The 18,906-nt window shown below is 37.1% G+C and overlaps 1 protein-coding gene across 1 annotated transcript; it reads left to right on the forward strand.

Moving 5' to 3' along the window:
* Positions 1-2,247: 2,247 nt before the first annotated feature.
* Positions 2,248-16,927, forward strand: nipal4 (NIPA like domain containing 4; the record flags this gene model as incomplete). The annotated part of the gene is given in 9 exon segments (XM_036142823.1): positions 2,248-2,349; positions 5,489-5,626; positions 7,957-8,013; positions 8,724-8,814; positions 8,898-9,058; positions 10,546-10,713; positions 10,856-10,935; positions 13,039-13,251; positions 13,379-16,927. Coding segments are annotated over 9 exon segments (1,205 nt in total), but the record flags the coding sequence as incomplete, so codon positions are not given.
* Positions 16,928-18,906: the final 1,979 nt, after the last annotated feature.

Genomic DNA, 18,906 nt, shown 5'->3' on the forward strand with positions numbered 1-18,906 from the left:
GGGGAAAATAACATCAAACAACCTGGGCTGAGCTACACATCTCAATTAATTTTAGCCATTTTGAAATGTTTTTTGTTTAAAATTCAGCTTTTTTTGCGATCATGTAAATGGACACAATGGGTTTCTTTAATAATTAATTTTTTTGTTTTTTACTGGCTTCCAGCTTTCAGTTTTGTACAACTCGGGAGTTCAGTTTGTTTATTGTTGTGGTCCTGAAAACTAGAAGAAAAGCATACAAGCTGGTTTCACTATGTTTTTATATGCACTTATATCCACTTGAACATCCTCAAATTTCCAAGTCAAAACTTTAGGCCTCAAAGACCAGGAACTCAGAAAATCTAATTTCTGAACAGAAACATAGATTGCCACACAGATTCTGTCCTGTTTTCTGTATTTGTCTTTACTATATTTTATTATAGCTGAATTACGGATTGGACCATATGGCCAAAACTGAAATCCTGTCATATTTCTTAATTTTGGTAGATTACAAAATATGATCAAAATAAAAGCAAAATAAAAGCCTCAGACTGCCAAGAATGCCTATAGCAGATGTCTGTACAAACCTATTGCAAATTTTTTGCCATGTTTATAAAACCACGCCAATGTAACATTTTAGAAATATATATATATATATATATATATATATATATATATATATATATATATATATATATATATATATATATATATATATATATATAATAAAACACATAAAACTACATAACCCTGAACATCAGTCAGTGACAAATGCTGTAAACATAGACTGTAATGTATATTGAAATATTGGAAATGAATATCACCGTTACTGAATAAAGTTATATTGTGACAGTATATATATATATCGATATTGAATTATAGAATTAAGCTGAATTCTTAATTGTCGAAGTGTTCCTGAATTTTTTTAATGTCTAATTACTTTTTCCTGGTTAATTAAAGGCTAAACAAAAATAAAAAGGAAATCTTTTTTTGAGTTTTCAAATTTCTAGTTTAAAAATATGCATAAAGGGGCACGCTTGTGGCACAGTGGGTAGTGCGACCCATATACAGAGGCCTTAGTCCTCGATGCGGTCAACCTGGGTTCGAATCCGACCCGCGGTCCTTTGCCGCATGTCTCTCCCCCTCTTCCACGCCCCTTCCTGTCAGCCTACTTTCAGAAAAAAGCGAGCCACTAGAGCTGCAAAAAATCCCCCCCAAAAAAACAAACAAAAAAAAGATCTGGATTAAGGTATTTAAATTGATACTGTTCATTTTCAGTTGCTTTCTAGGCATGGTTGACAAACCTTTCAACTTTAGAATTTGAAGACAGCGTTGCCTCTGTTAATTTAATTATATTTAAATGCATCTAAAACAACACATTCTCTTAAAACTCTTTTCCTTTGCTTCCCCCTGCCAACTGCAAGCAGAGAAATTGACTACAGTATTTGTGCAAACAGAGCAAAACTGGGCATATATTCATAACTCAGAGTTAGGGCTGCACAAAGGTAGAAAATCTTGCAATGGGAATAATATTGGTAAATTCTACAATGACTATCAGTTGCGATTATAAGCATATTCGAGTACCAACAAATAGGCAACGATACCATTTTGATGTTTGTATGTCACTTGGACGCAGCCTTCTCTCTCCCGACTACTATTATACATGTTATAATTTCATGAATGTTGCACTATTTTGGCCTTTGAGAGCCAAAAGTTTATTAAACTATTGTCACCCATTCCAGGTAGGCAATAAAAAGTTCTACTACCCTAAGTAGTATGCAGTTCTTCATATATACACACACACACATCAATTTCAAACAGATGGTATCGGTATCAGCCAATACTGCACAGCCAGGTATCGGGTATTGGTATCGGGGCCAAAAAATGGCATCGGTCGCAATACTACTGATAACTGAGAAATAACAGATCAGTTTATGCAATTAAGTTGAAAGCGAGAAGAAAGAGTTGCTCTTTAATGGATGTGTTGATATATATATGTATATATATATTTTTAGCAAAGCCTCACTCTACGTTCAGTTTTTAGTTTTTTCCTACTGGACCTAAACAGGAAAATGACAAGAAGGCTCTCCATGATTTACAAAAAAGGAAAATGCGTTGGTTTTATGATTGTCATAAATATCACCTCTGTAATAATCAGAGACATGATGCATTTAGAACAGAAGATTAGCTTGAATGTAACCGTGATTGGAGTAGAATCAAACATTTCCAAGAGAACTTCAGGTTTTCTGTGAATGTTTGGTGTCTCTGCAGGTTCTGTGCTGATGCTGCAGTGTGGCTCCCAGACTGCCGTGTGTTTGGTCACCACAGACCAAACGCTGATCCTCGCACACCTGAACGACACCCAACAAACAGGTACTTCATCCCACACCTTGGTGTCAGCTGAAAGTCCATAGCTTCTCACTGCCCTTCACCTTTGTATAAACATACCCTATTTTGGCTGTGATGTCATGTTTGCCCAAGTCTCCGCCTTAGTGTTTTTCTGGGAATATGATGCGTTCTTTTGTTTGACCCCTGCAGGCTGTTTCAGTTGATCAAGTGTCAACTAAGCGCTGCTTTAATAAAAGGACACCGTGCTGTGAAAGCTGAGCTTTGTTTATTCTGCAGCCCAGCTGCATGTAGAGCTAATACATTCTACTGTCAGAAATATCTTTATACCAGAATCTTATGTGTTTTGCAAAGCAGGCCCTACGTGCTTTGGGATTCCTTAAGATAAGATAAGATAAGACAGAACTTTATTGATCTCACAATGGAGAGATTTACTTGTGACATCGGCTCTTATAAGCAACAGAAGGTGCATGAAGTATATACATTGCATCCAGATATATACCGTGGATGGGAAAATGATAAAATAGAGATTTAGGGTGATTTGTATACATTCAAGTGGTGGCAGGTAAAAAAACAGTGCGGTTTCTGGTTTGTTAAATAAGTAAATAAAATAGGTGAGATAACTGACTTAACCCGAAGTAATTAAGCATAAAACTGGAGCTAATATTAAGGGGAAAGGTGAAGCTCATCAACTCTCAGGTCAAACCAGATTTGGAAAATACAATGCGACTATACAAATTAGTAACTTATAAGTAATACTAATGCATGATTAAAGCATGAGGAGATCTGATAATTATTGAAAGGGATATAGAGGAAATACCCAGCTCCATTCCTCCTGATATAATTATGTTAAGAGCTCTTTAGAGATCTGTCACTAATTCAGCTTCGTTGGATAGCGCTGTTTCTCAGTAACTTCTAATATTATTGAATACCTACGTTTTTGATTTATTGAAAAAATTAAACTGGTATGGATGTGTTTATTCATACTGATTTTGGTGATTATACTATAGCATAAAGCTAATGAAAACTCAAACTTCAGTGTCTCAGAAAATCTGAACACCAATTACAAGACATGTTCATAATCATTTTTATTTGTCATTGCAACTTGTATCTTCCAATGAAATGTGTCCTCTGTATTTAGCCCATCTCCACTCTACTGTGCCCATTCTGGGGCTAAAGGTCTTGCTTAGGGACCCAGTTTATGGGATTTGAAGCAGGGAACTTGCAGCCTTCCCAGGATGCAAGGCCACCACTCCTCACTGGTGGCCCAAACGATCATGGTGGAAGGAGAACTTGCCAGCAAGTTTCTCAAAAACCCAGTTAGAATGGGTTCTCAGAAAGCAACACACAGGAGGGAATGACCAGAGCTTGAGGGTCTGCATTTTGCATAGGAGGAGCTAAGACCAGGAGAGCAGCTGCAAAGCCTACTGGGACATTGAGTCCCAAATATTTCCTTGTGTATAGATCCAACAAGAATAAATCTGGACTGCAGTCTCTGTTTGAAAATCTAGAGTACTTAAGCAGGCCCAACCTGACCTGGATAACTTTACACTGAAACCTGTTTTTTTCCCCTGTTTATCTAATAGGCTAGTACAGTGTATTCTGGGATTCAGAGTTTGTTTCGAGTTTCTTTTGTTTTTTGGTGCAGTTCAGTTGTTTCCATTCATCCCATTTCTGGGGCTAAAACCTTTTCCCATTTTTATTTATTTTTATTAACTGAAAAAAGCTATTTAAAAATAATTGTTGCTTGGTAATTTACATACCGGGCACATTCTTTAGCCCCAATGCATTAAATGAACAGTAAATGTTTTTGATGAACAAGTTTCTGACCAGCTGATCATAGTCAAGAGCCAATGGATTTTTTCCTGATTCAGATCCTTGGCCTGATTGGTAGCAATTGGCAGATCTCTTTACAGTTTATTAAATAGTGTTTTTTTGTTTTTATTACTGAACACTTTGTTTTAATTTTAGTCTTCAGTAATACAAACAACTAAAACAAGGTGGATCATAAATATAATTGTTTAAGCCAGTTGAACAACTTTTAGTTGAACATACTTCTGTTTTAATGCTCGGCCTCATTGAAGCCATTTCTTGACTTCCTGTTTCTGTCTACATTAATGCGATACAGACTTTTTCAGCATAGGACGTTAATGAGTTGTACCATGATGCATCTGTGGTTTTTCCTGTGCCCCTCTTACAAATCAGTTCCTGGAACTTGCTGTCCTGCTATTTATATTAGATGTTATTTAGCAGCTTGAATAAAAAATGTCCCAATAGCAAATTATTTCCTGTCAATTTCTTGATACATTTTTAATGTACCAGAGTTTGGAGGGAAATAAATGTATTTTTTGCCTTTTTTTTTTTTCTTTTTTTTTTTTTTTAGATACGGCTGTTATTAGAGAATCTGTACATTGATTGTGCACTCATTTTATTTATGATATTTCTAGCTTTACAAAAGCAGGTTCAGCATATTCAAGCGAAAGAATCAAAGGAAAAGAGTTTAAAACTAGGTTGTTCAGGTATGAATACTAAATTAAATTTGTATTCAAAAATAGAAACAATATAATGTGAGCTGCCTTAGAACTTGATCCATAAACAGAATGAAGCCACGCAGCATTTTTAGTTACATTTACTTTGTTATTCATATGGCAACAGACAGGCACAGAAGTCCAGATTAATTTAAATAAATACTTTATTGTTAGTTCTGGCAGATGCATAAAATTTATCTTAAATATTGTTGAAGATGCATATATTTAAGTAGTTTTACTGTAGTACTGGTACACAATGCTTAGTAAAATTTAGATATGTGGGTGTTTTGAGATGCAAAGGATTTGACATGAGCATTGAAACTGGTTTTGGAATGAATAAAGGAGACTAACATAAAGCTTCCTAGGATAAAGACTTGGCCAGAATTATTTCAATAGCTTGCTGATGACTACAAAAAGTGTAGTCAATGTGAAACTTGCTAAGGGACATTTAACCAAATGTTAAATTTGTGATCACAACTGTAAAAAAAAAAGAAAAGAAAAACTGAATGACGGGCAATATTCCTCCCAGCTTGCTGTTGTTACAGTGAAAGCTCCTGAAGTAAATTGTTCCCTGGAGGTGTTCTTATTGAAAGGATGCACACCCTGTTTAAACACACACTCCTCATTGCCATGTCTAGGTATGCGGACTTACAGTTCCTACAACATGTGGCTGGGCTTGACGCTGGCGCTGCTTTCGGCCTTCCTGATTGGTGGCAGTGTCATCCTCAAGAAGAAAGCTCTCCTCAGATTGGCCAGCAACGGACACACCAGAGCAGGTGAGCAGAGCTGACGTGTGATTGGTGTTTACTCTGTCCCTCAGGCAATCCAGCCGAAAGATTGCCTTAGGAGCAACAAATGTGGTTACAAACAAATGAACTATTTGCTTTAATCTGGATACACAATGAAGTGAGAAGCTCTTCCAAAGGGGGTGGATGAGAGTGAATAAAAAACAGACTCCTTATATAGAGATTAAATATGGTTCTTTTTTAAAGTAAAGGCTTTTCTGACTATTTTCCAATATGGAAGTTAGAAAGATTTTAAAGATGTGTGAACGCCTCTTTGTTCTGGTCCGTGTCACTTTCTCCACTTGTTACCGTGTAGGGTGATCGCTATTTGTTGAAGTTTTCATTAGATAATTCAGCGTATTTTGCAGAAAGAAAGGTCAAACTCAAGACCAGGAAGGAAAATATTTTTTTTTATCAGTTGTGTTTTTGAGTCACTTTAAAGCAGACTCATGCATGTTTGTATCTCTTTCCTTTTAACAACATTGCATTGATTTCAATTTATTTTAGTTATGTAATGTTACCCATACCACCCCTAACGTTTACCATTACCAGTTAGTTCTTCACCTGGACGTTTATTTAAACTACATTCACACCTTAGCTGTAGCACTAACCACTAAGCCAAAATTTTGTATTATACAGCACTGTGAGAGTCGTAAAGTAAACATTGCACACACACAAATTGGGCTGTTGCACTTAACTTTAAGCATACTTGCTGGCTAGTCATGTGATGGCTATTAGTATTAAGGTACAATAAAATAAATACCTTTATTGTCCCACAATGGGGATATTCGGGCATCCCAGTGGCTAAAACATTGACGGAGTTACACCCTATCAATAATGTATAATAAGCTAACCTAAAATTAAGTTCTAAAACAACAGAGAATTAGCTTATCAGAAAGGCAATGGAAATTTGATTTCATCTTCCGCCTGTGCCTGTGTGTATCAGTAGGTAACTTTACATCAGAGATGACAAAAATCACATGTGGGGTTCCCCAAGGGTCCATCCTGGGTCCCCTCCTTTTCATTATCTACATGCTCCCTCTAGCTCAGATAATAAAAAACAACAACATCAGCTACCATAACTATGCAGACGACACACAGCTTTACATCACCATGTCACCAGGTGACTATGAACCAATTCAGGCACTGAGTAAATGCCTAGAAGAAATCAATGCCTGGATGTGCCAAAATTTTCTTCAGTTGAATAAAAACAAAACAGAAGTAATAATTTTTGGACCTATAGAGGAAAGATCAAAAGTTAGCACACAGCTTCAGTCGCTTCAGCTAAAAAACACTAATCAGGCCCGAAATCTGGGAGTAGTGATGGACTCAGACCTGAACCTTCAAAAGCATCTAAAGACAATTACAAGGTCAGCTTTCTATCACCTGAAGAACATTTCTAGGATCAAAGGACTGATGTCTCAGCAGGATCTAGAAAAACTAATCCCTGCGTTTATTTTTAGTCGCATTGATTACTGCAACGGTGTTTTTACAGGTCTGCCTAAAAAGTGGATCAGACAGCTGCAGCTGATCCAGAACGCTGCTGCCCGCGTCCTCACTAAGACTAAGAAAGTAGAGCACATGGACCCGGTTCTAAAGTCCTTACAATGGCTCCCTGTATCTCAGAGAATAGACTTTAATATACTTCTGTTAGTCTATAAATCCTTAAATGGCTTAGCACCTAAATACATCACAGACTTGTTATCAGTGTATCAACCATCCAGACCACTCAGGTCTTCTGGCGCCAGCCTGCTTTGCATACCTAGAACCAGAACCAAACATGGAGAAGCAGCATTTAGTTCCTATGCTCCACTGATCTGGAACAAACTTCCAGGAAATTGTAAAGGTGCGGAAAGCCTGAGTTCCTTAAAATCAAGATTAAAAACACATTTGTTTAAGATTGCCTTCAACTGTTCTAGTTAAACTGAATCACCACTTTTTTGTTCTATTTTCTATCTATATTTTATTCTAACTTGCTTTTATTCTGTTTTATTTTGCTATATTTTAATCATGTAAAGCACTTTGCATTGTCTTTGTACTGAATTGTGCTATATAAATAAATTTGCCTTGCCTTGCCTTGTGACAGGTCAACGTGTCCTCGAGCAAGGCACTTAACCCCAAGTTACCTACCAAGGTGTGACTGGTGTATGAATTGTGTGCGCCTTAGTGAGTGCGATTGGGTGAATGTGGCTCCAGTGTAGAGCGCTTTGAGTGGTCAGTATGATTAGGAAAGTGTTTAATGATTCAGTCCATGTATTACTCCTGCATTATAATACAATGAACAGCGTACTAAGATGTGTCTCTGGTTTGTGTTTCTGCAGGTGATGGAGGATATGGCTACCTTAAAGACTGGCTGTGGTGGGGAGGCCTGTTAACCAGTAAGGACTTTACTGCAGTCAAATTTACAGTCTAAACCTTTGTGTGAGTCAAACAAAAAAACACCAGAAATAGTTGTTTGCTGGGTCTCCGATGAGAGGGCAAAAAGGGAAAAGATAATTTTCTTTTAATATTCATTTTGGAAAGTGGCTTAAATTATATAAGTAAAACCTCAGACATAGTACAATGCATCAGCAATGAACTTAGACCAGGACTGTTGCTGGTAACCACTCTGGAACGAGTTAATGGATCCATCTCAGATTCTACGATCACTCTCCAAAATCAAAAGAAATGCTTTGAACTAGAAATTGTTAGGGTCTTAAAGTCTTAAAGCTTAAATTAAATTATCTTAGTATTAGTTCTTACATTTTTTTTAAATATGCCCAGATTTTCCATAATAGGTTATCTTTAGTTAGAGCTTACATTTGTACAGATGTTTATACATTGCCTCTTCTGTTGTTGTTGTTGTTGTTGTTGTTATTATTATTATTTAAATTTTTTTTCAATTCGTAGGTAAAATAGTTCTAATCATTCTGGGTCTTATCAATGTCTTCAGTGTAACTCACTGAAGCGTGTGGTAGCAAACGTTGGTGGCACTCTTATAGAAGTGGTGAGCTGTGACCATAAAAGGAAAAGCTGAACACTTGGTTGTTGTTTCTGTATTGTAAAAGTTCACAGCAGGAGATCAGAAGTCTTTTGTGTGTGTCTGCAGTGGGAGCCGGAGAAGTGTGCAACTTTGCTGCCTACATGTTCGCCCCAGCCACGCTGGTGACTCCACTGGGGGCGCTCAGCGTCCTCATCAGGTAGCTGCAGATTCCCCCCACAGTCTGTGTTTTGAGAAAAGGAGTTCACTTTTTTAGTGATGTTGTGCTTGTCTGCGTTTCAGTGCAGTTCTCTCGTCCTACCTGTTGGGAGAGCAGTTGAACGTGGTGGGGAAGCTTGGTTGTTTTCTGTGTGTGCTGGGGAGCATTCTCTTGGTTATTCATGCTCCACAAGAACAGGAAGTGACGTCGCTACAGGATATGACCAATAAGTTGCTGGAGCCAGGTGAGAGGAGAATCCTATAATTCATGCAGTTATAGATAATGTTCTTATTTCCTTTGAGTTGTCTTCAGAAGGCTGGTCTGTTGATGGATTGTATGCTGGCTGTATAGATAACTGTACCCTGACTTTGCAGTAAGCAATCAGACTCACGCTTCCCTCTTCTGGATGACTGGTGAAACTACAAATACATTGGATATCTGTAACTCTAAGGATGGATATCCCCAGTTAGTGACTCACGGGCTATATGCAACCCTCAGACTCGTTTATAATTAACTCTTTTATTTTAGACCTAAATCTAAATAAAAAATATAATTATTTGGAGACATTAAACTAATTAGTGACTTACTACAGTCAAAGCCCTTTTTCAATCAAGGAAAAGGCAAATAAATCTATAGCTAAAGAATCTTAATGAAGTCATGAAAGCAGGAGGCATTTTTTAGCTTTGTTATAATTATTTTGCAAACGTTTTTTGATTTTTGGAAAGCTTTGCCCTGTGGTTACAGGCTTTAGTTGATTCCAATTTCTCTTTGAGAGGTTTTTAGAAGAGTTTAGAACAGCATTTAAATAATTTTCTCCAGTTTTCCTGGTGTATTTGTTAATTTTACATTTCTTTTAAGCATGAGAGCCGCATGTGTGCTGAGTGTTTGAGAGCAGTCAATGTGAAAACGGTCATTAAATAGATTATGAAGTGCACATTTTAAACCTTTTTTATTAGTATTTAGTTTGTGGGGCTAGCATTGCTCAACTAGTGTTTCCTAAAGAATGGTGATCCTTACCTTTTTAAAGATGAGATTTAAAATAGGCTTCTATTTCCAAATCTCCATAATATTAGGTAAAGGCTGAAATTTCAAAAGAATAAAACAAAGCAATTTTGCTGCTATACATTTAGTCTTCCTGCTCTTAACGGACGGTTTTCTTCTCGCACAGCTCAATTTAATTGTATAAAGTTTTGACATGTAGAAAATACAGTTTTCTGTTAAGTAGCTTCATGCACCTTTTTGTTTTGCTTCTTTAGACTTAGTTTTCAATCACTTTAATTAATACTGGAAATACCTAAATAACTTCCACAACGAAAGGTGTTGTTCTCCAAGTGATGGGAATTTGCTTACATTACAAGAAAAATGAATCTGTGATTTTCAGCATTCAGTGTTCATCAGATTCCAATGGAGTGTTCTGGTTTTATTTAAATTATGTAAGGAACGTTATTGTGGGGGTCTGCTAAAGGAAAAAAAGGGGGAATTTTTTCTTCAAATCCTCTTCTTTTGTAGGATTTCACAAAATGTTATACTGGGCCTTATAAGGTTAATTAAACTAAGCTCAGACTAACACACAGCAAAGCCAGGGTCCACCTCTTCAGGTCATGCCTTGATAACTTTTAGTGGTGCAGCTTTTAGACAGTCTGATTGTAACTAACCCAGAAGTCCTTTCTATGCAAGCTTAACTTGTGCATTGAGATTTTATCTGTTTGCCACTCTGCTTGTCCGTGTCAGGTTTCCTGGTCTATGTTGTGGCCGTGCTGGTTCTGTGTGCGGTCCTTGTGTTGTATTTCTGTCCCCGGTCTGGTCATTCCAACATCCTGATCTACATAAGCATCTGCTCGTTGCTGGGAGCCTTCACTGTGTCATCCGTGAAGGGCCTAGCCATCGCCATCAACAGCGGTGAGACGCCAACAATGGCTGCATGCTTTTATGCTCAGTATCCTGGAGACTGTAAATATCTTCTCTGTTCAGTTAAAGTGTTAAAATCACAGAGAAGTGCTGCTGTGAACCTTGCTGTGAAATCTGTTTTCTCTCTGCTCAGTTGTTTATGACATCTCAGTGCTCAGTCACCCTCTCACCTGGATCCTGCTCCTAACCCTCATTGTTTCCATAGTGACACAGGTAAGCTGGGTTTATAAAGATAGACAGAAAATTATAGGACCTAATGGATCTGCTACCAATGTTCTTTGGGTCATATGAATTATTAGGTCGTAATGTTATGTCTGATTGCTGTGATCTGTATATCTAATTATAGATGTATGTAATCATAAACGAGTTAAAACCTCATATATAATTTGATTGTATGTTATCAGCAAAGATCCTTTCATTTAAACTCTGCTTTTATTTCGGTTCTGATCTTCCTGAACAAACCAAAATAAATCTCCCCCAGGTGGATATAGTCTATTTATAACCATATAATTTAGAGTAGAATAAATAGATTATAGACTATTGCATCACGTAATCATCTGTCAAACAAGGTAGAAACACTCCCACTGGTCAATAAGTGAAACATGGCGGTAAGAAACATCCTCTGACAGACGGCTCCATTTCATTCCTTAAAACCGAGTGAGAGAAGACATGCCCTACAAAGGTACAAAACGGTAGAGGGACGTTTTCTTCTTCCTTTTTCTTGGGAAAATGTTTACCACTGCCTCATAGAACCTAAAGAGAAGGAAATGTAAATAGAACACAAGAACCTGTGCACTTTCAAAAAAAAAAATACTGAACCGTTCGAAACCCAAAAGTGTGTCCTTGTCATGTGGAAGGGAGACTTATTCATTAGACTGTCTCACCTACATATCTGTGTAGTTGATAACTTTCACTCTAACGTTTCATTAACTGCATTGCTCCAATTAAAGTGAAGGTTGTTTCTGGGAAGAAGAAATCTCCATGGAGAGGTGCTCAAGCAGTTGGAAAGGAAAAAAGGGAGTGTCGAAAAGCTCGGGTGGAGAAAGACTAGACTCCTGGTTCACTATGACATCTATGAAGAGAGACATATGGCAAAAAAAAAAAATAGGCTTACAAACAGCTTCTTTTCTAAAGCTGTAAAGTCAATCATCCTGCTGTAATCAGACACTCAGATCCAGTCTCACCTACACAAACACACCCCTACTCAGACACACAGACAAGATCACCAATCTTGTGAGAGAAATGAGCAACTTGCTTTATGAAAACAAGCCCGAAAGAACCCCAACAAACAAACCGCCACACTGTAATTCAATTCAATTCAATTTTATTTATATAGTGCCAATTCATGAAACATGCCATCTCAAGGCACTTTCCAAAGTCAAATTCAATCAGATTATACAGATTGGTAAAAAAAAAAAAAATCCTATCCCAGGGAACCCAGTTGATTGCATCAACGTCTTCACAAGCAGAAAGGCCACTTCTAGTCGTTACTAATGAATGTATTAGCTGGTATTTATCCACACCAGGACCTTTCCTGCTCGTACAATAGTTGTCAGGCAGCATGTGGGGGTTGATATTAGCCTGGTTAATAGCTCTTGTTGCGTGGCGTGATAACCAGAAAATGGGCTTCAGTTGGAAAATAACAAGCCCAAAAAAGTGACTTCACACTCAAGAACAAACATAAGAAACCGCAACCGCTGACTCATAAATATCTCTTACACTGAAGCTCTCATGGATCGTATAATAATGTTTTCATTCTGCTGAGAAATAGCCAAATAAACGTGTCCTACCTGCACAGATGCTGCAGTCACTGGTATTAGGTCTGGATATTCAGGTGTTGACTCCTTCTTATCATTGACGAAACGTGGAGAGAACATTGGTGTCTTTGGTCAGATTCCATAGTAAAGTCCTCTTGGTTACAAGCTTGTATGAAACACTGACACTTATTGGTTATCCTCTGGGGTTTTGGAAAATCAATGAAAAAAAAACTCCCTTCATATGGTCACAATCATCACATCGATAGTCACTCTGGCAGATACCAACGCCGCAGTGTTTTGGTCTCTGTGTCTGTTGAGGCGATATTCAGAACAGATGTGTTTGCTATTTGACTCAGAAAAGTAAACTATTCAAGCTTTACCGCTCAACAAATGTCTGAATCTAATATGGCCACCATGCATGCTCACTGGACTGTTCTAAATTTAGCATTTTGACGTCTGCAATGTTTTCTTTTCTTATGTTCGGTTCATGTACAGCACTTTGAATTGTCTCGTTACTGAAATGTGCAACACAAACAAACCCACCTGGCCTTGTGTGCAGGTGAACTACCTGAATAAGTCTCTGGACACCTTCAACACTCTGCTGGTGTATCCCATCTACTACGTCCTCTTTACCTCCGTGGTGCTGTCCACCTCCATCATCCTCTTCCAGGAATGGAGCAGCATGTCCGCCATTGATGTCGTCACAACGCTGGGCTCGTTCCTGGTCATTGTGGTGGGCGTGGCCATGCTGCACCTGTTCAGGGAGTTGCAGGTGGGCCTCCCTTCCCCCTTTATGTCCCTCCTCAGATGAATGGAAGCTTTTGTTTTGTTTGTGCTAATAAAGATACAACGATGCAACCTCACACAGGAACTTGACGTTTGATTTCTCTTTAATGCAGATTACAATGAAGCAGCTGACCAATCAGCTTTCTCAGCCAGTGGAGAGGGAGGGGCTTACTGAAGAGATCAGAGCCAGTGGAAGAGGAGGAGGGAGGAATAAAAAGGAGGATAAATATGGACTGATGGACAATGTAGTGATAGAGAGTCTGCCTCCTATGAGGGAAGAGGGTCCCAGAGTCTTCATCATCAGCTGAAAGAAAAGCGCAGACGTGTCTGTACTCTTTGTTACTGATATTTCCAGCACTTTTTCAAACTTTTGGACTTCAGGTTTGGTAACGTTTCGGTTTATTCTATTGGTTCATCTAATCTCCTATGAATGTACCCAGAGGTACAATTTAAGTTGTCCTTTTTAATTTCTTAATATTTCAAGAATCTTACACGTAAATGTTTTAGTTTGAGGTCCAAATCATTCATGAAGCTCTTTATAAGTAATTGCTAATGTTGACCAAAGTACGTTGCAGTAAACATAATCTGCAATCAAACAAAAATTGAGAATAAATAACTTTAATGATAAATAAAAGAAGTCAATTAAAAAGGTAAAATATGTAATTTAACCATAAAAAAGGATTTGTTGAATAAGATTAAACTTTTAAACAGCTGACATTAACTTGTACCGTTTTAATAATTTTATTCTCGTTCAAACAAGTTGATGTCATTAAAATATCAGCTGAGTCCCTGCTTCCGTTAGACCCCTGGACTCTCTCTCATCATTCACAGATGAGCTTTTCTTTAAGGTGTCTAAGGCCATTCATAAATCATCTTTATTTTTCTGTCAATGTCTAGAAAAATAGATTGACAACTACAAAAATTAACTTAATATTTTTTTTCCCTCGTTTTAAACAAAGATGTTAACCAAAATGGACACCCTGTCCTCTAATAGTTATTGTTACACCGTTTAGATTAGATAATTTCAGCCATCTGGCAGTGTCTGACATTAGTTAACACCACCACTCACTTTCACCAGTGGGATGTTTTATGGGTGGTTTTAACATTTCCAGCCTATTTCAAGTCACCCCAAAGCATTTTAATGAAATTATGGTCTGGGCTGAAATGCTGCATTTGGTTTTGGCCAAACATGTCCTTTATTTTGTTGTCCACATAATTATCTGTTTGAAGAATGTTAAATGTACAGGCTTGCCCTTTAGTATCAACAGTAGCATTATGCTGTAGGGCTCATGGTTACATTTTTAGGGACTTTAATGATATTGCCATCTCCTCCCTGGTTGAATTTGCTTGGGCCAGCAATTTCTTTCTGAATGTCGTTTAAGTTTTTTTGTTTTATGGGAATGGCTGACTTTAACTTCTATTGAGATTTCTTCAAACGCCTCACCGGGCGGCTCTTTAAATGTAATCATGGTGTTCACTCTCACTTCAACAGTCCGGAGCATACCAATTAAAAGTTTGGTTCAAACAGGAAAAGGGTCCTTTTAAAAATGCTGATTAACCATGTTCCCACCATGTGCTCCTGCTGTAATTGGCGTGTCATATCAGGTGCCCTTTTTCTTTTTATTGCCATTTTAAGCGTAGATAAACATATGGGTGTCTTAATTTATTCTTCACCAGATATAATTTTGCCAAAAAAATAATGAGGGAAGTCGGACTATTAAGAGGAGAGTTTTAATGGATGAGCATTTAACAAAACTTTGACAAAGGGTTAAACCTTTTTGTTCTCACTGTTGTACTGACAGCCAGAGTCTTCATTTTTCAGTTGCCTGAAAAGGTAGTTTTATGTTTTCAAAAAAGGGACCTATATGATAAACTACATCTTAACGAGATGGTGTAACTTACCAATTCATTTTCACTTCTATAGGAACAAAAGTTGCTATAAGGGTTTGGGGAAATGTAACCACTTTTCTTCCAAAAAAATCCTCATTTTCACCTCTCTTCCAGAACTGGATGAAACCACATCCCCCACAATGCTTTGCTGTAAAGGGAAGGGATAGAGTTTACATTTTGAATTGTTTTGCTTTGAAGAGGAGAATTTTAAGAGATTAAACAGTAGAATCAATTTGTGAAAAAATGCAATTATTTAAAATACAAAAATACATTGACTACACAGAATCCCCTCCCTTCCCCCAATAATCCTGACCGTTAAGGAATGTTTGCTTTTCCAAATGAGACTCATCATCTGGCCTTTGTCCAGATTCTGTTACTGAAGTAGCTCTTTAGAAGAATTGATAAACACAATCAGTATCTGCTTTCAATTAGGCTAAATTTATACCTTTTCTGTACATTTTTGTGGTTTAGATTTATCTAAAGTTCTACAAACGTGATATCAGGGCAAGGAGGAGCTGGTTTTATTTTATTTTTACCTTTGAGTTGATTGAACAGAATTATGATGTAGATAATAAGGGGAAAGATGATCAATTTCAGTAACTCATAATTTCAAAAAGACTATTTCATAAAACATCTCAAGCAACTATAGCTTTTAACATGGAGACAGTTTAATACTGCAGACATTTTTACTTGTTAAAACTGTGTTCCTGCAAACCTGTTTTTGATTTTTATCGTCTTTCTTTTTTTATTGATCGATTTTGTCCGCTTGCATTTAGTATGATTTTAAAGGCTTGATGTCCCATCTGACGGCCTTGAATTTGATGAACTTATATGTTTCTACTCTCTATTTTTTTGAAGAGAGTAGAAACATATCTGTGATACTGAAATGTTCGATTTCTTGACACAACTAGGGGCTAAAAAACTCTGAGCCTCTCATGGTTTTTCCATCATGATAGTTTCACTGAGCTGAAGACTGATGAATATGAAGCAGACAAAACATTCAGGGTATGAGGTCAATTTTAACCTTGCACATCAATCTATTTACTAGCCTTTACTTTTCTGCTAAAATCAAACGGAATTGAACCTATTAGGGCAGTTTAGGTTTTAATAACTGATGGCTGGTTTTCTACACAAATGGCAGGTTTACACATTTGACACCTGAGCTGTGTTTGAACTCTGTACAGCACATTGGTCCGTTGTGGTGTTTTAAAACACTCTACACAAAAAGTTGGATTGGAAATGTGTGTAAGGTTTCCAGAGAGCAGCCTCGTGGTAACGGTGAGCTGGTTATCTGCAGTATTTAATGAGGTCAGATTCTTGTGTAAATCAAAACATTCTGCTGTGAAAGTTGGCTAATTTTCCAGTATTTGGCCTTAACTCACCAGCCTCACCAATAACCACAAGATGTGGATTTAATAAGTTTAGCCGAGTGAAGGATTACAGTAGAGCTGTTTCCACTGCTGAAGCTTAAACTTGAGCTTGATCCAAACTGTAGAATCATGGTCGATCAAACATGTCTGATCAAGATCATAACACTGAGTGTTTGCTGCTGAAGACATTTCAGTTTATGAAGCTCAGAGGAACCAAAGAACAAAAGAAATGTTTCAGATGTATCTTGATATTTATTTTCTTCCCTTCCTGCATTTCAATGAAAACTAACCAAATGTTCTGTTTCATGATTATGTCAGATAATTTATGTAAAAGTTTCATATTTTCACTCTTTTGAGAGTGAACCTTTTTTATAAGAATTAAAACTGATTCTTCTAAATATCTTTTGGCTTGATCTTGAGTTTGCTGTTGTTTTCAGTCCATATATTGTGTGTGTATATATAAAATGAGACTTTTAAAGTCTTCACTGAAAATATCTATCTATCTATCGCATCCAGACATCTATCTGGATGCGTTTGACAGTTCATCATGAAATACAGGGCACAATGATATACAGCATTCAGTATTTCCACATGCTGGGCTGAAGCGTGCATGAATTGCAGATCTGCATAAGGGGGAGAGTGGTTGAAGTAATCAGGTGCCTTCTGACTTGATGTGAGAAACACTTTTGTTTCTAAAAACAGAATCTCAATTTAAATTTTGATTGTCATACTACATGAATTCATTACATGCAGAATGACAAAAGCCAATCACAGCTACCTGTTGGTAGGTAATTAGTGTGGGGTAATCTCTTTAATTAGACCAAAGACCAAACAACGTTCAAGCATGGTATGCAGATCAAAAGTAAATAACATAACAAAGGTATTTATATATCCAGTCAAACTCTTGATACCAAAGCAACAAAGGGAAATTTACAAAAGATATAAATTTTTTTGCTCCTGCAAATATGATTTATTTATTTTTGCAGGAGCAACATAAAGTTGGTGGTTCACTGGTCACAAGAATCCTTTTAGACAACCTTAACTAATCTGGTTTAATGTTGCACCTCATACACAAAACTGGGAAGAAAAAAAATGGTTCTGCCACCATTTTCCTTTTTAAAGGCTTCTTTACGATTAAATTCCATTTTAGTTTAGTACTAAGAGAAGACATGATTTTGTGAAATTCATCTTAAAAGTTAAAGGGGAAAACATTTTCATCACAGTGTGTGCAAACCATATGGAAGTCTTAACATCATTATTTTTGCTGGAATAAAAGGCAGACTGACTTAAACTTGTCTGATCTGTGCTCCTGATCTGTATCTGACGTTGCCATCCTTGCTTACCTCTCTGAGCAGCGTGGATCACTTCAGGTTCTTGCTGTGGGAAAACCTTCTGCTGCTGTTGGTGTTCAGTCAGGAACCTCTGAGGACTAATTATCCTGCAGCTGAAGCATCCCGAGGCAGATTGTCAGACAGGAAACCACCTGCAGTCGCTGTCTGGATGATTTTCCATCTTCTTCGCTACCATACTTGAGAAGGGATTTAAACTGCAGCACTGATGGACATATGACTGTAAAATAAACCAAATTCAGGCCGCAGTCTTCTCATTCAACTACAATCAGCACTTTCATGTATTGTCCGCAGGTCCTGCATTCGAATAAAACTAATTCTTTCTGCTTACATATGCTTTATTAGGTTGCATTTAGTTGGATGTGGTACTTTACTCATGAGTCATGACTATCCCAGTTCACATCCTAAGTATGTTTTTATTCTTACCTTGCTGAAGTTTCAAGAAAACACCGCAAAAAAGGAACTAAAATTTTCTTGCAATGAGTGTATTTGTCCTTTAATTTGTCAAAGTAAATAAGATGATCTGCCAATGAAACGAGTATTTTTGCACTTAAAATAGGAGCAACTCATCTCCATCTTATTTCCAATTATCTTATTTTAGGGGTCAAAATACTCATTCCATTGGCAGATCATCTTATTTACCTCCACAAATAAAGGACAAATACATTTATTTCAAGAAAATTTTACTTACTTTTAGTTCTATTTTTTCAGTGTAATTTAAAAAAAGATCAAAAACAGAGCTGCTATTTGGAGAAAATATTTAAGTTTGTCTATTTTGGACATCCAGTTTCACACAAGGGCAATTCTTTCCAATACAATCAATTCATAGTGTCAGGTTCAAATCCAGTTACACACATTCTAATACGATATTTGTGGTACAATACAGATTTAGTTGACTGACAACAGTACCATGCAAATATATTATCACATTTTGTTGACTTACAATTGCCACTTTTCATCTATTTCATTAGGATTTTGTGTGAAAGACTAAGACAAAGGGGAGTTTAATTGTGAAGTGGGAGGAAAATTATT

The sequence above is a fragment of the Fundulus heteroclitus genome, chromosome 11 (assembly GCF_011125445.2).
Source record: "Fundulus heteroclitus isolate FHET01 chromosome 11, MU-UCD_Fhet_4.1, whole genome shotgun sequence".
In the NCBI taxonomy this organism is placed as follows: Eukaryota; Metazoa; Chordata; class Actinopteri; order Cyprinodontiformes; family Fundulidae; genus Fundulus; species Fundulus heteroclitus.